This window comes from Amia ocellicauda, chromosome 14, assembly GCF_036373705.1.
Source record: "Amia ocellicauda isolate fAmiCal2 chromosome 14, fAmiCal2.hap1, whole genome shotgun sequence".
Taxonomy (NCBI): domain Eukaryota; kingdom Metazoa; phylum Chordata; class Actinopteri; order Amiiformes; family Amiidae; genus Amia; species Amia ocellicauda.
In genome coordinates, this window is record NC_089863.1 from 24,186,704 (window position 1) to 24,212,961 (window position 26,258).

General features: G+C 47.4%; 1 protein-coding gene across 1 annotated transcript; it reads right to left on the reverse strand.

Annotated features, from left to right (window-relative positions):
- Nucleotides 1-265: 265 nt before the first annotated feature.
- efna3b (ephrin-A3b) lies at nucleotides 266-25,349 on the reverse strand. The gene is made up of 5 exons (XM_066721281.1): nucleotides 25,195-25,349; nucleotides 3,194-3,498; nucleotides 2,384-2,449; nucleotides 2,007-2,084; nucleotides 266-1,240 (listed from the first exon to the last, which is right to left on the reverse strand). Exons 1-5 carry the CDS (start codon nucleotides 25,299-25,301, stop codon nucleotides 1,122-1,124), a joined length of 675 nt encoding a protein of 224 aa, XP_066577378.1. The 5' UTR covers nucleotides 25,302-25,349; the 3' UTR covers nucleotides 266-1,121.
- Nucleotides 25,350-26,258: the final 909 nt, after the last annotated feature.

Here is a 26,258-nt window from a genome sequence, read left to right on the forward strand (position 1 = left end):
ACCCCCACTTCCCTCCTCAGACAAGATGGCCCCCAGTTTGTAAGAATCCCAGATTGCTTTGCAGTTTGTCCTGTTGTTGTTGCTGTATTTGTGTCTCTTTTGTCCTTGTATCTCCAGGGGAGCGGCGGCTGTGGTCCGAGAGACAGGGCCACCCCCCCACCTCCTCCGTCCCACAGGAAAAACTCCCCCACTCTGTCGTTCTGTGTCCCAGCCGTGAGGGGGAGCCTCCGTGCAACATCCAAATATAATAACGTCAATGAGTTGGTTCTTTTTTCTTTTTTTACCAAAGTTGCTGACTGGACTGGATTGGACCGTGTCACAATAAGTATGCAGATAATTGGACACAAAAGTACTGTCGTCCATCCAGTCATTTGATATTTCTCCCAATTCTCCTTGTTTCTTGTGTCTGACTCTGCCACCCCTCGCACACACACGCACACGTACACGCACACGCACAATGGCCACAAGACACTGTTGTAGCTGTGTATCTGCACGGGTCTCCAGACATTTGCCCGTTTGGTTTCAACTGCGCCGGTTGTTCCTCCCATTCCTCGGTTCTGACGTCTCCCCAATTTTGGTCTCTCCCAATCATCTGATTGTCTTTTTCCGTTTGAGAATTCTTTCAAACCTAGATCCCGCCCGGCGACGAATCGCGTAAAACAACCGTCCCCTCTCCTCTCCCGCAGAGACCACCAGAGACCCCCCAGGCGGGGAAGGGGCCGCTGCGGCTGCACGGGCCGACACGCGGGTACGAGTAATCCGTCAGTCACAGCAGGCGAAGAGTAACGCGCCGGAGCAGAGCGAGCACAGCGGTGTCGCCGACCTCCGTTTTGTAAATCCACCGTCCGACCGTTGACGCCAAGTTCCTCCGTAAGTGGCGCGGCCTGTGCGTGTGTGTGCACCGCCTCCAGTGTCGCGCTCTCTCTCTCTCTCTGTGAGTGCGTGCGTTAACTAAAGTTCAGTCACACACGCACACGCACTTATGTTGTGTGGGTGTTTTGGCGTCTCGCTCAGTGTTCCTTCCATCTGTCTGTCTGTCCGTCTTTTCTGTCCATCCCGGTGTGTGTGTGTGTGTGTGTGACTGGGAGGGGAGGGGAAGGAGAGGGTGTTGATGGGCGTTGCTAGGACACCGACAGGGAGAAGAGGAAGAGCGTCGCCACGGTGACACAGAGTTGCTCTCTGGTCGGGCTGTTCCCGGAGATGCTGTTCTCCAACTGCGGGACCTCCGGGCGGAAATCGTCTGAGAGAGGGAGGGAGAGAGGGAGTGTGTGAGAGAGAGAGAGAGAGAGAGAGAGATAAACCCCCCAGGAACATCAGACTGAACAGTGAGAGTGTCAGGGCCTTGAACTGCACACACAGCACATTGTTATTACTGTTATTATTAGTACTCATATTAGAATGATGTTACACGTGAGATTGTGTGTCTGTGTTTCGGGAGAGAGAGAGGGAGGGAGAGACAGATACTGGTCTTCCTTGCGGCGCACAGTGTTGGCTTCCTACCAGAACACCACACCACAGTTTACATCTACACCCTGCACACCGTAACGGATAAACACGCCCACCGAAATACAAACATTTGCTTCTTTAACACTTGAAAGCGTTTAATTCAATCTGGCAGGAAGGTTTATTTTACAAACTTCTCCAAAGAGGCGTAGGAGGTGAAGTTTCTGATGGTATCGAATCGATGTGCACAGGAAATGAAAGCGGAGGTAAAAGGACAGAGTTCTTCACTCAGGGGCAAAGGGGTGAGACAGGCCTGAGGGCCACAGTGGCCCCTGACTCACCCACACAGTAGAGACTCCCGCAGAGAGATCATGTCTATGATACATATGTCTGCACATATGAAACTGTTAGACATTTATTACTAATGCTTTGGCAATACAGATTCTGGTCGTGCCAATAAAGCACCTTGAATTTGAATGTAAGAGGGAGAGAGGGAGACACATAGAGAGAGAGGGAGAGAGGGAGGAGGGGAGAGAGAAGGAGAGAGGGAGAGAGAGGCTCACCGAGGTCGTCTATTTTGATGTTGGGTCTCAGGGTGTAGTCTGGCTGTGTGGGGCGGAACCTCTCGTCCTGCTCTGACGCTGAGAGAGGGAGGGAGAGAGAGAGAGAGAGAGAGGGAGAGAGAGGCGGATACTGTTCACTGCAGTATAGTAAAACAGCGCAGAACCACGCAGAGAGAAGCAGAGCAGACACAGAGATACAGAGAGACAGAGACAGAAAGACAGACAGAGAGAGAGAGAGAGACAGTGGGACATTGAGACAGTGAGATAGAGAAAGACAAACAGACAGACAGTGAGACAAAGAGAGAGACAGACAGGCAGAGACGGAGAAACAGATACAGACAGACATACAGAGACAGACGGGAGGGGGGACAACTCACTGGAGGCACAGCACACGTACACCTTCATCCTCAGGCAGCTCCGGCCGTGGTGATGCGTCGGCGTGGCTGCAACGATTACAATATGCTTACAATACGCACACAACATGCTTTCAACACGCTTACAACACACTTACAATCTTTCAACACACTTACAACATGCAACAACACACCCAACATGCTTTCAACATGGGACATGCTCAAAAATGCACACGACTTGCTACAAACATGTGTTCCATACACACACAACATTCTTACAACATGCTTGAAACACACATGCTTACAAACACACACAACATGCTTAAAACACACAACATGCTAAATCACACACACAACTTACTTGCAGCACACGCACAACACACAACATGCTCTCAACACACGGTACATCCTTACAACATGTTTTCAACACACACAACATGCTTGCAACATACAACACACACAATGTGCTTACAACATGCTAACAACATGCTAACAACACACAACACAAGCAATAGACTTACAAATGCACACAACATGCTTAAGGCATGTTTTCAACATGCCAAAGTACTGTACATGATAACAGTGTGATAGTATAGTGCAGTATAGTAGTGGTAGTTTACTAGTAATGGTACTCAAAGATGTAGTAGTGCAGTGGTAGTGAAAAAGCAGTAGTCACAGTAGTGCAGTTGTAGCGGTACTCACAGATGCAGCAGTGCAGTGGTAGTGGTACTCATAGTGCAGTAGTAGTGCAGTAGTAGCAGTACTCAGAAATGGCATAGTGCAGTATTAGTGGTATTCACAGATGGAGTAGTGCAGTAGTAGGGGGGTACTCACAGATGTAGTAGTACTCGTGGCCGATGTGGAACTCGTAGCCCAGGGAGAAGGCGCTGTAGCGCTGGAACTTCTCGGAGAACTTGATGGGCGCGTGGGGGGCGTGTGGCCGGTTGCACTCCCAGCGCTTGAAGCCCAGCGAGGGGTCGCAGGAGCGGTACCCCTCAGAGCTCACCATGTACAGCACGTACTGCTCGCCCCCACGCAGACCCCCGGACGAACCCCCCGCCGAGCTGTTGTAGTGCGGGCAGTAGATGTCTAGGTAGTCATTGACGTTCACCTGCACTGTGTAGCCCTCCCTCCGCAGACTGACCAAGAGAGGGAGAGAGAGAGGGAGGGAGGGAGAGAGGTAGAGAGGGAAAGAGAGGGAGGGAGAGAGGGAGAGAGGGAGAGGGGGAGGGAGAGAGAATGAGGCACAGGGACGGAGAGAGGGAGAAAGGGAGGGAATGGGGAAGAGAGAGGGAGAGAGAGGGAGAGAGAGAGGGAGAGGGTTAGTATATATGCAATGTTGTAGACTGAAACTGAACAGGAAGAGATGGAAAATGGAGAGGAAGAGGGAGGATTTTGATAGAACAATGTTTCCATGTCTTTCCCCGTGCTGGGAGAGAAAGGGAGAAAAGGAGAAAAGGAAGGAAGACACAGAAAGACAGAAGACGGACAGACAGACGGGTTATGCTATAAACAGCAGAATTCCAGAATGAGAATGCTCAGAGGCGGCACCTGCACAAAACGGCCAGCAGAGGTCAGTGTTGCTGTTGAAATGAATTAAACCCAAACGCACAGCTTAGTAACAGGATATAAGTATCATCGGTGGTCAGCTTGGACTTCTGATCAGGTCAGGGCTGCGATCAGAGTGTGTCTGGGTGTGCGTGTGTGTGTGTCTGGGTGTGTGTGTCTGGGTGTGTGTGTGTGTGTGTGTGTCTGGGTGTGCGTGTGTGTGTCTGGGTGTGTGTGTGTGTGTGTCTGGGTGTGTGTGTGTGTGTGTTTGTTTGTCCATATCTTCACAAAAAGAAGCCCCCGGCCTCACTCTACACAATAAAGAGATCAAAGTTCCTGCTCTCCACAACCTTCAAAACAATCGACCTTAACCTGTATGTAAAAAATGTATTCAAATGAATAGATAAACTGGAATGTTATTGGGCACTAAATAGGAATTATCATTGATCTTTTTTTTTTATTATGTTTATTTATATATCTTATTTTTAAGTTACGTAATTATCTTTAAATATATATTTTCTTGTTGTTTTTGTGCATCGCCTGTATCTTACATGCTATGGCAATAACAAAGAGAGGTCATGCCAATAAAGCACCTTTGAATTTGAATTTGAGAGAAGGAGAGAGAGAGAGAGAGAGAGAGAGAGAGAGAGAGAGAGAGAGAGAGAGAGAGAGAAAGGAGAGAGTAAGGGAGAGAGAGAGAGAGGAAGAAAGGGAGTGAGAGAAAGAGCGAGAGGAGAGTGAGAGAGCGAGCGAGAGAGAGAGAGATGTTCTAGCAGTAGCTGCTCTGTTCATTTAATAATTGAATAAATGAACTCCCAGGGGAGCTGGCCTAGAACTGAGAGCTTGAGAGAGAGAGAGATAGAGAGAGAGGAAGAGAAAAGGTGAGAGAGAGGGAGAGAGAGAAGGAGAGAAAGGGTGAGAGAGTAAGAGTAGCAGTATCAATAGCCGTTATAATAGTATCAATAGTAGGTTTAACAGCAGAAGCCAAAGTAAAAGCAGTGGCTCTACAGTAGCAGTTCTCTCTCTCTCTCTTCCCAAATTTCGCTCTCAACCTATTCTTCTCCCTCTCTCTCTCTCTCTCTCTCTCTCTCAAATCAGTATTTCTCTCCCACTCCCTCTCTCTATCTCTATCTCCCTCTCTCTCCCTTTCTCCGTCTCTCCAGGCAGTAAGATGAAAGATGTCTTGATGCTTTGCGAGAAAGCAAAAAAAAATGACAGACGCTGGGATGGAACTATTTTTAAACAGAGAGGGAGGGAGAGAGAGAGAAAGAGAGAGCGAGAGGCTGGAGGGAGAGAGAGGGGGAGTGAGGGAGAGAGAGAGATTGGGGGGAAACAAGCCCGTTAGAACTATTTTTAAAAATCGAGTGGGGGATTTGTGAACGAGATGGGGGAGAGAGAGAGAGAAGGGGACAGAGAGAGAGGAGAGAAAGTGGTTAACAGAAAAAGAGAGAGAGAGAGAGAGAGAGAGAGCGGTACTATTTTTAAACTCCGCAAGGGAGAAAGAGAATGCGCGTGTGAGAGAGAGAGAGAGAGAGAGGGAGAGGGAGAGAGAGAGAGAGGGAGAGACAGAGTGAACGAGTGTTAGCAATGTCTCTCCTGGGATGAACTGAAGTAGAAAATAAATGAAGTGATGCAAGCACTCTCTCTCTCTCTCTTTTTTGTCTGATCACCAATTTCCTTTTAGCAATCAGATTGAGGCAGTTATAGCTACCCGGCACTAGACATTGTCCAGCAGGTGTCGCCAAAAACACATTAGAAATATATAGTGCATTAAAACAACAGTTAAATAAATACACACACACACACACACACACACAAAATATAAACAGGAACTACATTTACACATTTTCCAATCACACTTCGAACAGGCACAAGGTGATCTGATCTGATACCACACAGCAGATTGCAGGGCAGTACAGTGCTGAAGTGTTGGGGCCTGCTCCCTTTTCCGCCTGGTGTTGTATCAGTATGATGTGGTTTGGCCATGAGTTTGTGTAGTGTTTCGGTCTTGTGTGTGTGTGTGTATGTGTGTGTATGGAGACTCTGAATTGAACTGAACTGAACTGAATTGAACTGAGAGAGACGGAGGGAATAAGCTAAGTCTCCACAATACACCTTCAACCACCCTTCTCATGTGTTGCCTCCATTCATTCCTTTCTCTATCTGTCTCTTATTCACTTTCCCTCCCTCTCTCTCTCCCTCTTCCCTCTCTCTCTGTTCCTCATCTCTCTCTCTCTGACAGAAAACAGTTCATGAATAATTGAGAGGTTATTAAACTCAGGAATACCAACACACAGGAGCTGAACTGACTGCCTCACACATACTTACACACACACACAACATACTGTATTAAACTGCACTGCACTGCATTATATTAAACATGCCACTGTACAGCACTGCAGGACCAAGAGAGGAGAGAGAGAGGAATGCAAGAGAGGGGGACATTAGAAGAGAGGGCTAAGGAGAGCGAGAGAGACAGAGAGTGTCTTTATCTACCTGAAATGTCTCCCCTTTAATAAAAACAACAGCTGCTCCCCCCCCCTCGTTAACAGAGTCGTTTTAATTAGCGCCGTAATTACTGCAGACACACCACTATGGCACCTGTCCTGTCCTTGTGAGCACAGGCTGTAACTGACACTGACACAATGATACACTGACACACTGACACACTGACTGACTGACTGCTACACTGACACACTGACTGAAACACTGACTGACTGACTGACTGACTGCTTTACTGACACACTGACCGACTGACTGACACACTGACTGAAACACTGACTGACTGACTGACTGACTGCTTTACTGACACACTGACCGACTGACTGACACACTGACTGAAACACTGACTGACTGACTGACTGACTGCTTTACTGACACACTGACCGACTGACTGACACACTGACTGAAACACTGACTGACTGACTGACTGACTGACTGCTTTACTGACACACTGACTGACTGACTGACACACTGACTGACACACTGACTGACACACTGACTGACTGCTACACTGACACACTGACTGAAACACTGACTGACTGACTGACTGCTTTACTGACACACTGACCGACTGACTGACACACTGACTGAAACACTGACCGACTGACTGACACACTGACTGAAACACTGACTGACTGCTACACTGACACACTGACTGAAACACTGACTGACTGACTGACTGCTTTACTGACACACTGACCGACTGACTGACACACTGACTGAAACACTGACCGACTGACTGACACACTGACTGAAACACTGACTGACTGACTGACTGACTGCTTTACTGACACACTGACCGACTGACTGACACACTGACTGAAACACTGACTGACTGACTGACTGACTGACTGCTTTACTGACACACTGACCGACTGACTGACACACTGACTGAAACACTGACTGACTGACTGACACACTGACTGAAACACTGACTGACTGCTTTACTGACACACTGACCGACTGACTGACACACTGACTGAAACACTGACTGACTGACTGACTGACTGCTTTACTGACACACTGACCGACTGACTGACACACTGACTGAAACACTGACTGACTGACTGACTGACTGCTTTACTGACACACTGACCGACTGACTGACACACTGACTGAAACACTGACCGACTGACTGACACACTGACTGAAACACTGACTGACTGACTGACTGACTGCTTTACTGACACACTGACCGACTGACTGACACACTGACTGAAACACTGACTGACTGACTGACTGACTGCTTTACTGACACACTGACCGACTGACTGACACACTGACTGAAACACTGACTGACTGACTGACTGACTGCTTTACTGACACACTGACCGACTGACTGACACACTGACTGAAACACTGACTGACTGACTGACTGACACACTGACTGAAACACTGACTGACTGACTGACTGACTGACACACTGACTGACACACTGACTGACTGACTGACTGACACACTGACTGACACACTGACCGACTGACTGACACACTGACTGAAACACTGACTGACTGACTGACTGACTGCTTTACTGACACACTGACCGACTGACTGACACATTGACTGAAACACTGACTGACTGACTGACTGACACACTGACTGAAACACTGACTGACTGACTGACTGACTGACACACTGACTGACACACTGACCGACTGACTGACACACTGACTGACACACTGACCGACTGACTGACACACTGACTGACACACTGACCGACTGACTGACACACTGACTGAAACACTGACTGACTGACTGCTTTACAGACACACTGACCGACTGACTAACACACTGACTGAAACACTGACTGACTGACTGACTGCTACACTGACACACTGACCGGCTGATCCTCCTCTGCTCTCTCATCTCTTCTCTCTCTGTCCCACCATCTTCATCCCTCTCTCTCACCCTCTCCCGCCCCAGTCTCTCCGTCTCTCTCACACAAACACACGCACGCGCCTGTCAGAATGACTGATTGATTGACAGGTGCCACTGCCCACCTGGGCTCCTTCTGAGCGCGCTCAGTACAGTGTGTCACGTTGGCACGGCAACCGGTCACAAGGGGAGAGTGAGGGAATGAGATAAAGAGAGAGAGAGAGACAGAGAGAGGGGAGGGAGACAAGGTGATGGAGAGGAAGAAAGATAGTGAGAGAAAGCTAGAGAAAGAGGAAGAGAAAGAGAGAGAGAGTGCATTACAAGAGCAAGAGCGATGAGCGATGAGAGAGAGAGAGAAGGTGGGGGGGTGCTTTATGCTGAAGCCCCTGTCTGTTCTGACAACTCCGGACGATGTTTGCTGTGTAAAAGCCCGACCACAAAATTAAATATTAACAACAGCCCTCCCTTCCCCCTCGCCCTCTCTCTCTCTCTCTGGCTCTCTCTCTCTTCCTGCGAGAAGAGGAAACAAGTTACACGCCAGGAGCACACACAAGGACACATGTGTTGTCACCACAACACACCATCAACATGCCAAACATGCCTACCACAGAGACAGAGACAGAGCAAGAGAGAGTGAGAGAGAGAGAAAGAGGAGGACAGAGAGTGAAAAAGAGGCACAGGGAGGGACAGAGAGCAGAGAGAGTTGGAGAGAGAGAGAGAAAGAGACTAAGTCATGTGCCATACAGAGTCTATTGCATTGCAGTTGCAGTAGATGTCATTACACAATATGGTCCACCTATTACAATGTAATACACTAATATACATTCTATTACACTCTATTACATTATATTACAATCCAGCATAATACTTTCCACTTTATTACAATCTATTACAATTTACTACACTATATTAAATTCTGTTGCATGCTATTATGCCCTATTACAATCCAAACTATTACAACAATGGGAGTAATAGCAGTTGCAGTACCAGTAGTACTAACATAGTAGCAGTGTAGTAGCAGGGACTGTGGCAAATTGATTAAACGCACAGCGCAATGTGTTAACACGCCAGTGACTCTCTTACACACCTCAGGGTCCCAAGGTGTTTGTGTGCTGTAGCTCTGGTCTTATTCTCTTTCTTTTCGGTTTGTCTTGTTCTGTTTTGTTCAGGCAGTGAAATGGCCGCCCGCCCGGTAGTTGGCTGGCTGCCTGGACCCAGGGTCCTCGCGGCTTGGCAGAGGCGTCTACAGGATGCCTGCCAGGGCTGCTGGTGGTGGGCGTGTGTGTGTGTGTGTGAGTGTGAGAGAGGGAGTGTGCGTCTGAGTGTTTACCCTGCCAGTCTCGACGGGCATTCAGGAAGACAGCCTCATGCTGGGGATCAGGACCCCACGTTGTTTGACAATGTCTCTCTCCCCCTCTCCCCACCGCCCTCCCTACACACATCTCTCTATTACACCTTCTTGCGCTCTCTTTTTCTCTCTTCCTCTTTTATCTGTATTATCGCTCCCTCTCCCCATTCTTTCTCTCCCTCTGTTGCTGAAAAAATACTCCCTCTCTCCCTCCTTCCCCCCCTCCCTCTGTCTCTCTCTCTCTCTCTCTCTCTCTCTCTCTGGGGTAGGCACACATTGGCCCTGAATGTTAATGACAGCCCCAGGCTCTCTCTCTCTCTCTCTCTCTCTCTCTCTCTCTCTCTCTCTCTCTCTCCCTTTCCCCCTCCCTCTCACTTTCTCTCTCTCTCTTTCCCTCCCAAATTCAAGTTGAAAGAACAGCCATGTCCAACCCCCCCCCCTCTCTCTCTCCTGTCTCTTTCTGTCTCTCTTTCTCTGTGTAGCATTACTTCACTGTACTGTATTGGAATGTGCTGTCCCTCTCCAGTACTGGACTGCACATCAACAAAACACAGATAGGGAGAGAGGGACAGACAGAGAGAGAGAGAGAGAGAGAGAGAGAGAGAGAGAGAGAGACTCAGTCAGTCAGTGACTAAAATGCATTAGCGTCCCCCCCAAACCCTCCGCTCACCCTTCCTATACCAGACAGACACACGCTGCTCTCCACCCTCCTGGGAGCAGCACATAAATGAGTCAAATGAACGAGGGATGACAGAGAGATAAACCCATCAGTGTGTCTCGAGGGAGGGCAGGTGCAGCCACTTGCACTGATCCTTAAAACAACAGAAGCAGCCCCCCCTCCCTGTCATTCTTCTCTCCCTCTGTCTCTCTCCATCTCTCCTTTCTTCTCCTTTCTCTCTCCCTCCATCATTCCAAGACAACAAGTGGGAGAATGGACAGTCAAGGGAGAGAGGGAGAGAGAGGGAGAGAGGGAGAAAACAAGATGGAGAGCAGGAGGCAGAGCGGGGAGGGAGAGGGAATGAGGGACAGAGGGAGAGAGAAAGAGAAGGAATGTTTTATTATTCTGTACATCACTGGCTGTGTGCTGGTTGACTGACAAAACACACATACACACAAAAAGACATGGATATACACACAGACACACAGTCATGATACATTGAGAGAAAGAAAAAGGTGGGAAGATAGAGAGAAAGAGAAAGAGGTAGTTAGAGGGAAAGAGAGAGGGGGATGTGGGCCCGTAGCTCCTAGGCTGTGAATGGTTAGTGTTGCTGTATTCCCCTGGACAGAATCTGTCTTTCCAAATCACTGACTCCACTGCAGAGAGAGAGAGAGGGAGGGAAAGATGGGTGTTCTGAGAGAGAGAGAGAGAGTGTGAGGAAGGAAATGATCAAGTTCACAGAAAAGTCAGCCCTGTGCAGTCCAGTCCAATCCAGTCCAGGCCGGTACAGTAAATACAGCCCACTAAAGTCCAGTTTTGGCCAGTCAAGTGCAGTCCAGAATTACCCCAGTCAAGTTGAGTCCAATTCAGTCCAGTGCAGCCCAGTACAGTCCAGTTCAGTCCAGTCCAGTCTAGTCCAGTCTAGTCCAGTCTAGTCCAGTCTAGACCAGTCTAATAACAAAATTGCTCATGGTGTGAGTTTGTGAGATGAGACTAGGCTGTGGTGAATTAGTATTCCTGAGATTCTCTCTGTACTCCCACACTGCCACTAACTGACATTGACACTGACACACACACTGACACTGACACTGTAACACACACAGACACTGTAACACACTCATACACTGACACTGTAACACACACAGACACTGTAACACACACAGACACTGACACTGACACTGTAACACACACAGACACTGTAACACACTCATACACTGACACTGTAACACACACAGACACCGTAACACACACAGACACTGTAACACTCACAGACACTGTAACACTCACACACAGACACTGTAACACTCACAGACACTGTAACACTCACACACAGACACTGTAACACACACACACAGACACTGTAACACTCACACACAGACACTGTAACACACACAGACACTGTAACACACACAGACACTGTAACACTCACACTCTGACACTGTAACACTCACACTCTGACGCTGTAACACTCACAGACACTGTAACACTCACACACAGACACTGTAACACACACACAGACACTGTAACACTCACACATAGACACTGTAACACACACAGACACTGTAACACTCACACACAGACACTGTAACACACACAGACACTGTAACACTCATACACTGACACTGTAACACACACAGACACTGTAACACACTCATACACTGACACTGTAACACACATAGACACTGTAACACACACAGACACTGACACTGTAACACACACAGACACTGTAACACACTCATACACTGACACTGTAACACACATAGACACTGTAACACACACAGACACTGTAACACACACAGACACTGTAACACTCACACACTGACACTGTAACACACACAGACACTGTAACACATACAGACACTGTAACACTCACACACTGACACTGTAACACACACAGACACTGTAACACTCACACACTGACACTGTAACACACACAGACACTGTAACGCACACACTCTGACACTGTAACACACACAGACACTGTAACACTCACACACTGACACTGTAACACACACAGACACTAACGCACACACTCTGACACTGTAACACTCACAGACACTGTAACACACACAGACACTGTAACACACACAGACACTGTAACACTCACACACTGACACTGTAACACACACAGACACTGTAACACACACAGACACTGTAACACATAGACACAGACACTGACACTGTAACACACACTGACACTGTAACACACACAGACACTGACACTGTAACACTCAGACACTGTAACACACTGACACTGACACTGTAACACACACAGACACTGACACTGTAACACACAGACACTGTAACACTCACACACTGACACTGTAACACTCACACACTAACACTGTAACACACTGACACTGACACTGTAAGACTCACACTCACACACTGACACTGTAATACACACTGACACTGTAACACTCACACACTGACACTGTAACACTCACAGACACTGTAACACACACACTGACACTGTAACACACACAGACACTGTAACACTTACACACTGACACTGTAACACTCACACACTGACACTGTAACACTCACACTCACACACACAGACAGTGTAAGACTCACACTCACACACTGACACTGTAATACACACTGACACTGTAACACTCACACACTGACACTGTAACACACACAGACACTAACGCACACACTCTGACACTGTAACACTCACAGACACTGTAACACTCATACACTGACACTGTAACACACACAGACACAGACACTGACACTGTAACACACACAGACACTGTAACACTCATACACTGACACTGTAACACACACAGACACTGTAACACTCACAGACACTGACACTGTAACACACAGACACTGTAACACTCACACTCACACTGACACTGTAACACTCACAGACACTGTAACACTCACACACTGACACTGTAACACACACAGACACACACAGACACTGTAACACTCACACTCACACACTGACACTGTAACACTCACACACTAACACTGTAACACACTGACACTGACACTGTAAGACTCACACTCACACACTGACACTGTAATACACACTGACACTGTAACACTCACACACTGACACTGTAACACACACAGACACTAACGCACACACTCTGACACTGTAACACTCACAGACACTGTAACACTCATACACTGACACTGTAACACACACAGACACAGACACTGACACTGTAACACACATAGACACTGTAACACTCATACACTGACACTGTAACACACACAGACACTGTAACACTCACAGACACTGACACTGTAACACACAGACACTGTAACACTCACACTCACACTGACACTGTAACACTCACAGACACTGTAACACTCACACACTGACACTGTAACACACACAGACACACACAGACACTGTAACACTCACACTCACACACTGACACTGTAACACTCACACACTAACACTGTAACACACTGACACTGACACTGTAAGACTCACACTCACACACTGACACTGTAATACACACTGACACTGTAACACTCACACACTGACACTGTAACACTCACAGACACTGTAACACTCACACACTGACACTGTAACACTCACACTCACACACACAGACAGTGTAAGACTCACACTCACACACTGACACTGTAATACACACTGACACTATAACACACACAGACACTAACGCACACACTCTGACACTGTAACACTCACAGACACTGTAACACTCATACACTGACACTGTAACACACACAGACACAGACACTGACACTGTAACACACACAGACACTGTAACACACACAGACACTGTAACACTCACACACTGACACTGTAACACACACAGACACTGTAACACTCACACACTGACACTGTAACACACACATACACAGACACTGTAACACTCACACACTGACACTGTAACACTCACACACTAACACTGTAACACACTGACACTGACACTGTAAGACTCACACTCACACACTGACACTGTAATACACACTGACACTGTAACACTCACACACTGACACTGTAACACACACAGACACTAACGCACACACTCTGACACTGTAACACTCATACACTGACACTGTAACACACACAGACACAGACACTGACACTGTAACACACACAGACACTGTAACACTCATACACTGACACTGTAACACACACAGACACTAACACTGTAACACACACAGACACTAACACTGTAACACACACAGACACTAACGCACACACTCTGACACTGTAACACTCACAGACACTGTAACACTCATACACTGACACTGTAACACACACAGACACAGACACTGACACTGTAACACACACAGACACTGTAACACTCATACACTGACACTGTAACACACACAGACACTGACACTGTAACACACACAGACACTGTAACACACACAGACACTGACACTGTAACACTCACACTCTGACACTGTAACACTCACAGACACTGTAACACTCACACACTGACACTGTAACACTCACACACTGACACTGTAACACACACAGACACTGTAACACTCACACAATGACACTGTAACACTCACACTCACACACACAGACACTGTAACACTCACACTCACACACTGACACTGTAACACATTCACACACTCACACACTAACACTGTAACACTCACACTCACACACACAGACAGTGTAACACGTACACTGACACTAACACTTACACTCACACACTGAAACTGTAACACACACTGACACTGTAACACTCACACTCACACACACAGACAGTGTAACACTCACACTCACACACTGACGCTGTAACACTCACACACAGACACACTGACACTGTAACACTCACACACTGACACTGTAACACACACTGACACTGTAACACTCACACACTAACACTGTAACACTCACACTCACACACACAGATAGTGTAACACGTACACTGACACTAACACTTACACTCACACACTGAAACTGTAACACACACTGACACTGTAACACTCACAGACTGACACTAACACTCACACTCACACTGACACTGTAACACTCACACACTGACACTAACACTCTCACAATGACACTGTAACACACACACACAGACACTGTAACACTCACACTCACACACTGACACTGTAACACTCACACTCACACACTGACAATGACACTGACACACTAACACTGTAACACACCGACATGCACACTGACACGGTAACACACACATACTGATACACAACACAGAGAGAGAGAGAGGGAGAGAGAGATGGAGGGAAGGAGGTGTGTTCTGGAGTGTTTCCTTAGACTCAGTTCTTATCTACAGAGAGAGGAGACAGCACTGACAACAGCACTTCACCTGCCACTGAGGGAGAGAGGGAGAGAGAGGGGGGTAGTGGAGGAGAGAGAGAGAGGGAGAGTGTTAGGGAAGGAGAGGGAGGGGGTAGAGGGAGGGAGGGAGGGAGGGAGCAAGAGCGATGGAGAGAGAAAAGAGTGCAGTGTTAGCACTCAGTGCATCATTAGTGCTGTTTGTAGCCCTGATGACAGATTGGGCTTGTTTGTGTGTCTCTCTCTCTCTCATCTCCCCCCTCCCTCTCCCTCTCTCTTCCTGACTCCCCTCTTCTTCTCCCCAACACCCTCTCCCTCTCCTCCTCTCTCCCTCCCTCTCGTGTAAATGTTAATTCAGACACAGTGTGCCTGCTGTGGGACCAGAAGTGAAACTCAACCAACACACACACACACTCACACATCTTAACCTCCCTTTCTCTCTGCTTCCCCCCTCTCTCTCTCTCTCCTCCATTTTTCCTTTCTTTCTGGGTATCTTTCTGTTCATCTTCTCTCTCCCCACCAACCCTTTCTGGTCCTAGAATGAGTAAAGTCAGAGTAGGGGCTGAGTGGAGGGATTGAGTAGCTGGGAGCAGAGTTGAGTAGCTGGGGGAGGGATTGATGAGCTGGGGGCGGGGGCTGGGGAGCTGGGAGATGAGTGGAGTAGCTAGGGGAGGGATTGAGTAGCTGGGGGCTGGGGTGAGTAGCAGGGGCAGGAGTTGAGTAGCTGGGGTGCTCCTCTCGCTCTGGGTTGCTTAATCTCCTCAGTGTGACATTTCTGCGAGTTGACGATATGGGTTTTGATTTCATGTAATTGTTTTAGTTCAATAAAGTGTTTTGTAAAACTCTCTCTCCTCCCTCCTCTATCCCCTACTTCTCTCCTGCCCCTCCTCTTTCTCCATCTCTCTCTCTGTCCTCCCACCATCCCTACCTTGCTCTGAAAAAGAAAGAGGGATCTGAGGCCTAACTAAAATTCCTCTGGAATGCAGAATGAGGGAAAGAGAGATAGAGAGAGAGAGGGTAGAAGAGAAGGAGAGAGATAGGATAGAGTGTTTTATGTGCAGAAACAAAGAGTGGGTCAGTGTGTCAGTCAGTCAGTCAGTCAGTCAGTCAGTGTGTCCGTCAGTGTGTCAGTCAGGCAGTCACACACATTATTATAATCATTGTTAATTACACTGTCATTATAATTGTTGTCTGTGTGAGTTTCAGAGTACAGATGGTCCTGAGGTCACACAGATTATGGACTAAATTATTGCTCATTAGCATACAGAAACACAGTTCCCAATTAATTAAATTATTAACTGAAAAAAAAAAGTTGTCAGCTACTCTGATAGCCACCTGCAGAGAGAGAGGGAGAGAGAGGGAGGAGGGGAGGACAGGCAGCAAGAGAGAGGGGAGGAGAAGGAAGGAGAGAGGGTGAGCCGGAGGGATGGGGGAGGAGAGGGGGAGAGAGAGGGAAGGGATGGAGGGGGAGGAATTTAAACCGATAACAGACCCAGGAGATGTGCACTGTACTGTAGATTTACAACACAAATCTTTCTCTCTCCTTCTCTCACCCTCCCTTCCCTCCCTCCCTCACACCTGTTTTCCCTCTCTCTCTGCACATCTCTCTTCTCCTTCTCTCACTTAATAACCCCCCCACTCTCTCTCTCTCTCTCTCTCTCTCTCTCTCTCTCTCAGGGGAAGTGACACAGAAATCTTTAAACTAGTCTCAGAAATACAGAGCTGTACAAAACACACTGACACCCTGAGACACACACACACACACACACACACACACACTCTCAGTCAATAACTGACACACTCAGTCAATCATTGGCACACACACACAAACTCACACTCAATCACTGACACACACACACACACACTCAGTCAATCACTGACACACACACACACACACTCAGTCAATCACTCACACACACACACACACTCACTCACACACACACACAACACACACACTCAGTCAATCACTGACACACTCAGTCAATCATTGGCACACACACACAAACTCACACTCAATCACTGACACACACACACACACACACACAAACTCACACTCAATCACTGACACACACACACACACACTCAGTCAATCACTGACACACACACACACACACTCAGTCAATCACTCACACACACACACACACTCACTCACACACACACACAACACACACACACTCAGTCAATCACTGACATACACACACACACTCACTCACACACACACATTCAGTCAATCACTGACACACACACACAAAGTCACACTCAATCACTGACACACACACACACACACACTGTCAATCACTCACACACACACACACACACACACACACACACACACACACTGTCAATCACTCACACACACACACACACACACACACACTCTGTCAATCACTCACACACACACACACACACACACACACACACACACACACTCAGTCAATCACTGACACACACACACAAACTCACACTCAATCACTGACACACACACACACAAACTCACACTCAATCACTGACACACACACACACACACTGTCAATCACTCACACACACACACACACACACACAACACACACACACTCAGTCAATCACTGACATACACACACAAACACACACACACACTCAGTCAATCACTCACACACACACACACACACACACACACACACACACACACACTCAGTCAATCACTGACACACACACACACACACACACTCAGTCAATCACTGGCACACACACTCTCAATTTGACTACATTTGTATAAACAAAACAATCTCTCTCTCTCTCTCTCTCTCTCTCTCTCCCCTTTTCCACCACTCCGGAACTAATTATTATTATTATTATTATTATTATTATTATTATTATTATTATTATTATTATTATTATCATTATTAGAGGGAGAATCTGTAGGATTACACTGAAAAAAAAGTTCCTGCAAAACTCTCCAAAAAAGGATTCTCTCACTTGCTCTGACAGGCTGGGACAGGTAACATTCCTGCACCAAGACACTAATCACAAAACTGCACTGACAAGCACACCTGCTCTCCCTCAGCCTCTACGACTGACACACACACACACACACACACACACACACACACACACACAGTGTATCAGTGCATCAGTGTATCAATCACATAGTCAGTCTACGTATCAGTATATCAGTCCAGTTGGGGTCCACTATACTATACTATACTATACTATACTGCACTATACTACAGTCCACACAGCGCTGGCTCCAGTCTGGGCTTGATAGTTCAGGCTCTGCCTCACCCTCTCTCCCACTCGCTCAGGTCAAAGTCTGATGCCACAGAAACAGCCCACACTCTGCCCTTCCCATCCGGGGTGAGGCCACCCTCTCTCTCTCATTCTCTCTCTCTCTCATTCTCTCTCTCTCTCTCTCTCTCTCTCTCTTTCCTTCTCTTTCTCTCAAATCCAAATTCATATTCACCTCCCTGCATCTTCCCCCCCACTCTCTCTCTCCTCCTGCCTACCTCCCTCTTTCTCTCTCTCTCTCTCTCTCTCTCTCTCTCTCTCTCTCTTTCTCTCTGTCTGTCATGCTGTTTCTGAGCTGGTGGTTTGTCACTGTGACCCCAATCTGTTTTTGCAGCACAGAGAAAGAGAGAGAGAGAGAAAGAGAAGAAGGAGAGAGGGAGACTGGTTGGAGTCACACACATACACATACACACATATATATATAAATAAATACCATACTGCGGAGGTCAGCAGAGTGACAGTTGTGTTTAAATTGCTAATTCTTTGGCAACAATTATCAGTCCGTTTATTGGACCATGGGGGGGTAGGGGTAGGGGAAGTTGGGGGGGAAGCAATAAGACTTTTATTACGGATCGATGAGAGGAAAAGTGATCAATCGATTCTGAGGACCAAGCACTTTGTCAGGAAAAAACCTCTCTCTCTCTCTCTCTCTCTCTTTCTCTCTCACTCTTCTTTCTTGGATCTCTGTCTGTCCCTCTCTCTCCGTGTTGTTGCAAACGTGACTCTCTCTCTCTCTCTCTCTGTTTTAATACCTCCCTAAAGACAGGCCATTAACAACAGCTCTCAGCTAAATCTGGGAACAGAGGATTGGGAAGAGAACACAATAAAGAGTGAGAAAGCAAAGCAAAGCAAGGGAAAGAGGGAGGGAGGGTGAAAGAAGCGATGGAGGAAAGACAGAGAAAGAAAAGACCATCACCCTCGCACAGACCACACAGGAAGTTAGCAAGAAAGCAAGTATAAGCAAATAAATACATACCTATATACATAAATACAATACAATACTGCATGCTGTACTATAGCCCACCTTCTGCAGTTTACTACAGTTACACTACACTACAGCACAGTAAACTACACTACACTACACCACAGTACAGTAAACTACACTATAGTACAATACAGCACTCTACATACAGTTAACTACAATACAGAACACTAAACTATAATGCACTACAGCACAATGCACTGCACTATATTGCAGTACAGCACACTGTACCGATTAAACAGCACAACTGCGTTACACATAAATGGCAACTGGGAAACGAGTGCAAGAACAGAAATAAGAAGAAAAACAGAATACAATGACACTGCTAGCCAAGAGAGAGGACAGACAGAGAGCACAGAGCGGACAGATAGAAAGGACATAGCGAGCACAGAGCAGACAGACAGAAAGGACACAGAGAGCAGAGAGAGGACAGACGGAGAGGACACAGATAGCAGAGAGTGGACAGACAGAAAGGACACAGAGAGCAGAGAGAGGACAGAGAGGACACCGAGAGCAGAGAGCGGACAGACAGAAAGGACACAGTGAGCAGAGAGAGGACAGACAGAGGACACAGAGAGCACAGAGCGGATAGACAGAAAGGACACAGCGAGCAGAGTGGACAGACAGAGAGGACACAGAGAGCACAGAGCGGATAGACAGAAAGGACACAGCGAGCAGAGTGGACAGACAGAGAGGACACAGAGAGCACAGAGCGGATAGACAGAAAGGACACAGCGAGCAGAGTGGACAGACAGAGAGGACACAGAGAGCACAGAGTGGACAGACAGAGAGAACACAGAGAGCACAGAGAGGACAGACAGAGGGCACAGAGAGCACAGAGTGGACAGACAGAAAGGAGAGAGAGAAGACAGAAGGACAGACAGGACAGAGAGAGCACAGAGAGGACAGACAAGTGCAGTGATGTCTGCAATGAGAAACATGAGAGAACACAGAGTAATGCAATTAATTACACAGCCAAGCAGAAAACACAGACAGAGAGAGAGACAAAGCCCAGCACAGCACACTATAGTATACATGCCGTACCACACTATACTGCACTGTACTGTACTACAATATGTGATCTTGTACTGCATTCTATTATACTATACTGTACTTATATAATGTGTGCTGGTCTGTATGTGTGTGTATGTACAGTATGTATGTCTGTGTGTGCATGCATGTGTGTCTGTGTGTATGTATGTATGTGTGTGCATGTGTGTGTGTGTGTGTGTTGTGTGTGTGTGTGTCAGTGTAACTCTGGCAGAATCAGCATTCCACAGCTGTATCTAGGTCACTTCCTGAATTATTCTGCTCCATTAGAGAGCAAGAGAGAGACACACATGTACACTCACACACACACACACACAAACACACACTTGTGTATTTGACTCATTGAGGTGTATTAAGAGATGCCACAGAGACGTGACCTTGGTGCCCTTAAACCACACATCAATAGCCAGCTGTCCCTCTCTCTCTCTCTCTCTCTCTCTCTCTCTCTCTATTTCTGTCTCTCTATCTATACATCTATCCCTCTATCTCTGTATCAGCACACACACATCAGTGTTCTGGCTAATATGTCTGTCTTCCCATCTTTAAGTCTGTCTCTATCTTTCTACCTATATCACTATGCACCCTCCTCCCTCTCCCCTTCTTTCCACATCCCCCTCTCTCTCTGTCCCTCTCTCTATCCCATCTTTTCTCTCCCTCTCTCGGTCTCTGTCCCCCCCTCTCTATCTCTCTCTCTCTCTCTCTCTCTCATTGTCTCTCTCTGTATCAGTGTGTTCTGCGTCTAGGCAAACTCAGAATGAAAGAGTGAGTAGAATACCTAATCGGTACGGCACAGCACAGAGCACAGAGCATACAGCACAGAGCACACACTCGTATCAGTCTGTTTATCCATTTACTCGATCTATCTATCCCTATCACTCTATGTATGCATCGCTCTGCGTCTATCAATCAGTCACCTCTTCCTCTTTATCTATACAATCCCTGTCAATCACTCATACAAGCTCTCCTCCCTCCTCCCTCTCTCTCTCCCTCCCTCCCTCCAGACAGACGGAGAGATTGACAGAGGAGTGAATTAACACGTTCTTGTTTTTCTCTCCAGGAATCAATCAGCATCCCACCCAGAGTAACCACAACAACAAACAAACAATAACAACACAGTGTGTGACTGTCACAGTGTGCCACAGGCAGCAGGGTGGTAGCGGTGGTGTAAAAGAAGGTGTGTTAGAGTCCTTGAAAGTGTGTCGGTAGAAGTGTCTGTGTGTCATTATAACAGTTTTTCACACTACAGCACTACAGTACTACACAGCCGAACTGAGAGCAGTATTCCTTCCACAGCTGCACTGATCAGCCAGTGGGAACCGCCCACAAGACTAATTCAACCGATTTCACATCACAACATATTTAATATGCAAATACGAGCCAAATAAGTACAACACAGACAAAGTGTGGTGCAGGACAGGCAACGACTGCCATCCGGAAAAACAAAAAACATCACGCTCGACCAAGAAGTCTCATACATACACGGGTGACCAAAACGTGTCTCAAGGGACCATGGTTTCTGAGCCTTAGGTTTGGCCCTCATAGATACCCATGAGTCCCCCACAGAATAGAGTCCCCCGCAGTATAGAGTCCCCCTCAAAATAGAGTCCCTCTCGGTATAGTGTCCCCCTCAGAACAGTCACCTCAGTAGAGTCCCCCACAGAATAGAGTCCCCCTCAGTATAGAGTCCCCCGCAGAATAGAGTCCCCCTCACTATAGAGTCCCCCACAGAATAGAGTCCCTCTCAGTATAGTGTCCCCCTCAGAACAGAGTCACCTCAGTAGAGTCCCCCACAGAATAGAGTCCCCCTCAGTATAGAGTCCCCCTCACTATACAGTCCCCCACAGAATAGAGTCCCCCTCAGTATAGAGTCCCCCACAGAATAGAGTCCCCCTCAGTATAGAGTCCCCCACAGAATAGAGTCCCCCTCAGTATAGAGTCCCCCACAGAATAGAGTCCCCCTCAGTATAGAGTCCCCCTCAGAACAGAGTCACCTCAGTAGAGTCCCCCACAGAATAGAGTCCCCCTCAGTATAGAGTCCCCCGCAGAATAGAGTCCCCCTCAGAACAGAGTCACCTCAGTAGAGTCCCCCACAGAATAGAGTCCCCCTCAGTATAGAGTCCCCCGCAGAATAGAGTCCCCCGCAGAACAGTCCCCCACAGAATAGACTCCCCTTCAGTATAGAGTCCCCCTCAGTATAGAGTCTTCCTCAGAATAGAGTCCCCCACAGAACAGAGTCCTCCTCAGTATAGAGTCACCTCAGTATAGAGTCTCCCACAGAAGAGAGTCGCGATCACTATAGTCTCTCACAGAAGAGGGTCCCCCTCAGTATAGAGTCCCCATCCGAATTCCTCCAGGCAACCGGACCGAAACCCAGCGCAATCATGTCCAGAATAAAGTGCACCCGGAGTGAAAGTGGGACCGAACAGAAACAGGGAAACGATTCCTGGTCAAAGTCGCAGCTATAGAGACATCAATACAGAGTAATACAAACCAATCAGCGTTGCTCCGGGTCAGCTTCAATACACTGTCCTGCACCAGCCCCCAGCACTAATGAGGCCGTTTTTATATCTGTAATATCTGTAAAGTGTCGCACAGGACGGCCAAGATGCGTCTGAAACTACAGCTGACTTCTAATGCCATACCAACACGAACTGGCATTGAATGGGCACAATGATAAACACATACATTCAAACGCATCCATATTACCGCAGTTCTAGTTTGACGCTATTCCCCGAAACGCTCGTTACACATCGCCTTTATTCATGCAATACGTATATATAGCCTAGACACACATGCCAGTAATTATGCTCTGCCGACTCCGCGTCTCTGGAGAAGCCCCGTGTAATGTGATTTATTAGAGAACCAGAATAGTGCACCGGCCGCGGCAGACGGGCTTGTTCACGTCGTAGGAGAGATGTCACGGAGTGGACGAATTAATGAATGAAACTCCCCGTCTCTCCCTCTCTCTAATTGTGTCCGGCATCTGTGTCTGTCCGTCTCTCTCTCCCTCTCTCTCCATGTACAGTATCTGTCTTGTCCGTTACCCCCTCCCTCTCCCTCTCTCTCGTGTATACAATCCCTCTGTCTCCCTAATTGTGTACAGTATCAGTGTCTGTTTCTCTCTCTCTATATATATATATATGTGTGTGTACAGCATCCCTCTCTTTATGTGCAATCTCTCTCTCTCTCTCCCTCTCTCTCTCTCGTGTATACAATCCCTCTGTCTCCCTAATTGTGTACAGTATCAGTGTTTGTTTCTCTCTCTCTCTCTATATATATATATATATATATATATATATATAAATATATATATATATATGTGTACAGCATCCCTCTCTTTATGTGCAATCTCTCTCTCTCTCTCTCTTGTGTATACAATCCCTCTGTCTCCCTAATTGTGTACAGTATCAGTGTCTGTTTCTCTCTCTCTCTCTCTCTCTCTCTCTCTCTCTCTCTCTCTCTCTATATATATATATATATATATATATATATATGTGTGTGTGTGTACAGCATCCCTCTCTTTATGTGCAATCTCTCTCTCTCTCTCTCTCTCTCTCTCTCTCTCTCTCTCTCTTTACAGTATGTTTCTTTATTTCTCTCTCACACACACACACATTGTAGCACCCCCAGACCCCACAACAAAGTCTCCAGTATCTGTTCACTTTGACTTGGTCGGTGGGCAACTGATCAGAAAAAAAGAAACGAATAAACAAACACATCAACAAATCAAGGCAGCCCTTTTCAAGCCCCCTCCTCTGTACAGATCGACGCTGGCACCATCGCGAGTAATAGGTGCGGGATTGTGTCTCCCCCGCTGTGTTAAACTCTCTGTCTGGATGGATATTAACAACCCCGGTGTGTTCACTGGAGAGGGAACACAATCCGCCGACACACGGCAGCGACACACACACGCGTTACATGACAGAACTGCAGATCAGATAAGTGCATTTCAGAGAGAGAGGGATAGGGAGAGAGATGGAGAGATAGAGAGATACGGTGGGGTGGGGGGGGGGGAGATAAAAAAAGGACAGAAAATGCCAGATTACAATCGTCTGATCTGCTGATCCATGAAGAGAGGAACGATAGAGATAGAGGAAGGGGGGATGAGAAAAGCGCACAGTATAGTTATTGCGGTGTGTTGCGTTACTGGACGCTACGGCAGTGTACTGTACAGTGTGTCGTCCTGTGCTTCGTATTGTATCGTGTTGCACTTCATTGTATGCCATATGATATAGTAGTGTGCTGTATGTTGTCGTATTGTGCGGTGCGCCGAGGTACGCGCCTATACACGGCGGGTGTCGTGCGGGACGGGACGCTACTCCGGCGCTACTCCGGCGCTACTCACTGTGGGTTGGAGCTGTTCCAGTGAACGGCGTGTCGGTTACCGGCGACCAGGTGAGACTCCAGACAGGTGAGCGCTACCATCCACAGCGCGACGGCGGAGAAAGCCATCTCAGTCTCTCTCTCTCTTTTCTCCGTCTCCCTCCCTCCCTCCCTCCCTCTTTCTCCTGGTCTCTCTCTCTCTCTCTCTCTCTCTCTCTCTCTCTCGATTCCTCTTTTGGTGTCACTGGCTTCTTTTGAGCGCCACGTTTAAACACCAGCAGCGACCGAACATTCAAACTACTCCTACTAGTACAACTAGTAATAATAATTATAATATGAATAATTATACGCAATGACGAAGTGGGCAATTAATCAATTAGTTATCTGCCGATTATAGTGCAGTCCTGTAACACAACAGTGCGGATAGACCCCCAACGAGAATTGTTATTTTATTTGCCCCCCCCCCCCCACCTTCTTGTCTTCCCCTCTCTCTCTCTCCCCCACCCACACCCCTCTCTCTCTCTCTCTCCTTCTACCTCCTCCACCCTCTCTCTTCCCCTCCTCTGTCCTATACAATAATAGGAAGACACCCCAAAATATTCTCCTACTTCAACCCCCCCACCCCCCCGGCCGCCCCCCACGGCCGAGCCTCCACCACTCCCCCCTCCACACCCCCACTCTAACTAAGAGGGTTAAACGAGTCGCCCCACGAATTGCGTTTAAACGTCTATCCGTGTAAACGCCGGCTCCCCGTTTCTGACACCAATCAACCAGAGAGCGCAATTAAATAATACTAGTATTAATCAGATCTAGAATGACAAAGATAGTCACAATGCTGTCCAGGTTTCTCGAGTGACAATAATCCACAAGAAGATCTTTCTCTTGTTAAAAAAAATAGCATGTGTACAAAAATATTCTCTTTTTAAAAAAGCACCAGAAAATTGCAAAAATGGTAACAGTAACGTCTCGGAGTGCCGCTCTCTTAATCCAGTTCGCGGTGTTCTGTGAAATCCCTCGCCGCCGGGAATCCGATTTCAGTCCGTTTTCAGATGCGAGAGAGAGAGAGAGAGAGAGAGAGAGAGAGAG